Source organism: Mesitornis unicolor, unplaced genomic scaffold (assembly GCF_000695765.1).
Source record: "Mesitornis unicolor isolate BGI_N332 unplaced genomic scaffold, ASM69576v1 scaffold34206, whole genome shotgun sequence".
In the NCBI taxonomy this organism is placed as follows: Eukaryota; Metazoa; Chordata; class Aves; order Mesitornithiformes; family Mesitornithidae; genus Mesitornis; species Mesitornis unicolor.
Genome location: NW_010189485.1, coordinates 46,106 through 50,334, shown reverse-complemented (window position 1 = coordinate 50,334; position 4,229 = coordinate 46,106). Strand labels below are relative to the sequence as shown.

Sequence of the window (4,229 nt, the reverse complement as noted above, 5' to 3'; positions counted from 1 at the left end):
TGGCCCTAGTGGGGTTACTTTTTTGCGAAGTGCTGCACCCCAGCAGGAGGGCTCCTCTTCCTCCCCACTTTGCTCTAAAGCATCCAGGTGGAAGAGCAGAGCAGGGAGCGCTTACAGGTATGCTGAGGGCAGAGCTCGGGGCTGGTGGGACAGCAGCGAGCAGCCCAGGCGAGCCTCAGCCGCTGCGGCTGCAGCAAGAAACACACTCAGAGCCTGCTGCGGTAGCAGTGTTGAACAGAGTCTGGACAGCAGCAGGGAGCAGAGCGCAGTGGACAGCCAAAGCAAAGCAAAGCAGAGAACCAAGCTGTTCGGATCTAAGCACCTTCTTCCCCTCCAAAATTCAGCGAGGGGGAAGGTCTGAGCCACCCGCTCCAGTGGTAAAGACCCTGCACCAATCCCCAGTGCGCTCTTGCCTCACAACTGCTCGTTTCTGAGATGCTGTTCGTAATTGCCAGTATCTCCCCCATCAAAACACAGGCAAGGACCTGAAAAGTCAGATGCCCATCCACTCTGCAGCTATGCCAAATTTCCTATCCACAAAGGAGACCGGGGTGAAGCTCCCCCAGCTGCAGGGGTTGTACACACAGCCCACCTCCGCCTGACTTAGGCTTTGTGCTTCTCTTCTCTCCCTGGTAAAACACCTTCTCTTCTCCAAAACAACTGCTCCAGCAAACTGGGATTATTAGATCTAAATCTACCCTTTGCTGCACGCTCTCGATGTACTTCAGGTTGTACTTAAAAATATTCCAGTACTTGCTTCCCAACAGGTCTTTTTCCCACTCTTCGCCAGGAGTGGGAACCCCAGCGAGCTGCAGCCCAAGCACCACACTACCTCTCTGTGCTCCAGACAGGACTCGGCTTATCCAAATCCGGAAGCGGTGCCAACGTTTTTAAAATGGACGCTACTTAAAGGTATTAGCGAGACTGAGTGCGGTTGTCCTAACCTGGGGGGTCAGGCTGCGCTGATCCCAGCGGGCACCAGCCAAGTGCAACCATCCTTCAATCCAAGCAGTTTTACCAGCTTTTATTAGAAACACCAGCACATTTCAAGTTTCCTCTTTTTGATCACAAATATAGTATTTTTCCTCTTTTTAAGTACACAGCATGAGACACAGCATCAGGGCTTTCCATCCTTTTTTTTCCCCCTTTTTTTTTTACAGCAATTTCTTTTGGACAAGCTTTGGGTTAGTGTTCACTGACCTCACCCCAGCCCCAGATTTTGACATCTTGAATTGCTGAAGACAATTGCGTGGGCAGATGAATCCAATGGTGGTGAAAAAGGTACAATAGTTAAAAGTTTGCAAGAAAAGTTGAAGCGGAGACCCTCTACAGTTAAAAAGAATGAAGTAGCACTGCAGTGCTACTGTTTTCACAGTACAGGGATAAAAGTTGAGATAAATTGTTTGCTCTTCCCCCCCCGTCCTCCAAAACCATTCCAATAAAAATGTTAAGGCCGGAGGAAGTGCTAACACAACATCAAAAGCCAAGCGTGCCCGGCGCTCCCCGCCGCAGCGGCTGCCGAGCAGGGCACTGCGCTGGGTTTGCTGCAAATCCCACGCCAGTCGCATGTGATCGAGAAGCCTCGAGGTCTGAGTGACGGCATTTTAGGCTAATTTGTGGTTTCAGCTCACACCTATGCTGGGAAAGTTTCCCTGGACTTTTTAACTCCAAAAAAAAAGTAACTCACTGGGGGGAGGAGGGGCAAGAATCCCAGGAAGATGAGGGCATGGTGACAGGATATAAAGGGAACGTGTACATGATTTGTTATTTTTTATTCCACAGAAAACCCTCAAATCTAGACTCAGAGTTAACAGCAGAAAAATAGTGTTAAAGTCAATAGGTTCATATTTTACTGTAGACTAAATAAATTAGCCTAGAATTAACTCAATACTCTCTATGTTCCTTTCATTGGTGATCCTTCTCTAAATTAACGCAGTTTTTAAAAAGCAACGGCTATTAATAATTTATTCCAGTTAACCCTTATGGATGAACACCTGCAAATATTCCATGTGTGGGAACCATTCCCCTCTCCTCTCCCTCCCCGAAAAGGAAACAATCACTAAAGGGTGTTGTAAAACAGACATGCTACCTACAATGCTCCACATATTGTGCCGCTCCTATCGCTGCCTCGGGCTGCTCTGTGTAATGAGTGAATATTCATAGCCATGTCTTACAAAGAACATGATCAAAAAATATATAAATAAATAAAAACCTTAAACATTCTTACATGGATTTTAAAGAACAGAATACATGTTAAAAACTTCAGTAATTTATATCAATTTTAAGCAATACTTTATATACAATGGAAAAAAGACATGCATAGTCCAAATACAATGTTGAAAACAGCATTTTCATAACAAAAAACCCAAACACTAAGTGTTAATACCATGTACATGAATTCAAGAAGGACCACCCTTTTTGTCTGTTGCACACAGTTTATTTAACAATATGATATTATAAGTAAGAAATGAGTTTGTTTTCTTTTTTACCATTCTATACAGTGATTGAATCTTCTTGGATTTTCTTATTTATAGTAATTATAGCGCTTGCATGATTTACACTAGAATTGCTTTTCCTCATTTCAAGTTTCACACAGAAGAAAAAGAAAAGAATGCTTCTTCTCTATTCAAATCAGCACGGTCTAAGAGTGATCATTCCTATTTTCATCTAAAACCAGTTTTATCAGAGAAACAAAGCAACAATTTCTACATCTGCAAGACAAGGATTTTGGCATTGGCCAATGTGTGTTTTTGTGTGCAAGAGTCAATTCCTATCTTTCCAGGGGTAATACTTCAAACGCCTGCAGAGTTCACTATAGAAAAAAAAATCTTCCCGCAACGTGTCAAAGTTACCGGGATACATTATAATGTTGCATTATTTCAGGAAACAGTTTCTGAATATTATTTTTTTCTTCTTTTAAACGCAAATGTTTAAAGTCTTGAAAATACAAATAAAAAATATGAATATAATGAACTTGTTTTCCCCGTTAAAAAAAAGGTATGAGTCAACAGCAACAAAAAAAATAAAAACCAAAAAAACCCACAAAAGAGACCAGATATTTTAACCGCCTGGCTTTAACAAAAAATATATTCTTTGTATTGTTTTTCTTTTTTTTTTTAACAGCAATTCATTCTTCCATGTGTAGGAAGCAGCAGTTCCATCCAGGATTCAAAACAACCCAGATGTCTGAATTTTCAGTACAAAATGTCCAAGAACACGAAAGGAAAGAGGAAAAAAAAAAAGAAGAAGAAAGAAGTGATGCTCCCATAATGCTACAAACCCTCCACAAATTTTTCTAATGTGTCCCCAGTGGTGTCACCGACCAGAGACAATTCGTTAGACAACGCACTCCTGTTCGGGGTGTTTAGTTGTGGAAGCATTGCACTCTGTTCTGGGTTGCCCAAGTGTCCCTGATCCATGGAGCTGGCCATAGTGACCGCGAGTCCCGGATGGGGGGAACCAGTCTGGGGAGAGACGTGGTGAGGTGACGGTTGGGGCTGTATCCTGGGTGATGGGCTGGAATGTGGCGGCTGGGACTGGGGACGGGGAGACTGAACGGGTGCTGGGGACCGCACCTGGTTGCTGAGGGAGGTGGCGATCTGCTGGCCAGGGAGATGAGACGCCTGCGGTTGTCCTGAGAGCATGTGCTGCTGTGGGCTCATAGGGTTGGGCTGCCCAGGGGACCCTATCTGCTGTTTCATCTGCTGCTGCTGCAGGATCCGCTGCTGCAGGGCTTGCTGGATGTTGGGGGTGCCGTCCGCCCCCATGCCGGGCTGGCCCATCTGGTTCAGCTGTCCCATCTGAGCCATCTGTCCCATGGACCCCCCCTGGATCGATATATGCTGCTGCATCCGCTGCTGCTGCATGGCTTGAGGGTAACCTCCCGGTCCTTGAGGCTGCTGGAACTGGTTGTGCCCTGCCATCCCTCCTGCCATGCCAGCCCCTCCTTGCTGCTGCTGCTGTTGCTGCTGCTGCTGCAGTAGTTGCCGCCTCAGTATTTCTCGGTACTGCGGGCTCATGTTCGCCATGCTGGGGTTGTGGCCAGGGTTCATGATGTTTATCGCTTGTCCCTGGGGATTCATAGCTCCTATCCCTTGCTGCTGGGGAGGAACGCTCGGTCTCTGCACTCCCGCTTGCATCGCGTTCATGTTCTGCAATCCTGCTTGAGCGTGCATGCCTGGCTGTTGCATGCCGGTCTGCGGCTGCTGCATCCCAGGCTGGGGTTGTAT

At 46.2% G+C, this 4,229-nt stretch overlaps 1 protein-coding gene across 1 annotated transcript in view; it reads right to left on the bottom strand.

Moving 5' to 3' along the window:
• Nucleotides 1-2,788: 2,788 nt before the first annotated feature.
• CREBBP (CREB binding protein) overlaps nucleotides 2,789-4,229 on the bottom strand; it is a gene marked incomplete at its 5' end in the record, with an annotated part of 46,056 nt that continues 44,615 nt past the window's right edge. Inside the window, one exon of the mRNA XM_010186100.1 lies at nucleotides 2,789-4,227. Coding sequence (XP_010184402.1) covers nucleotides 3,273-4,227 — 955 coding nt within the window. The remainder of the gene's footprint in view (nucleotides 4,228-4,229) is intronic.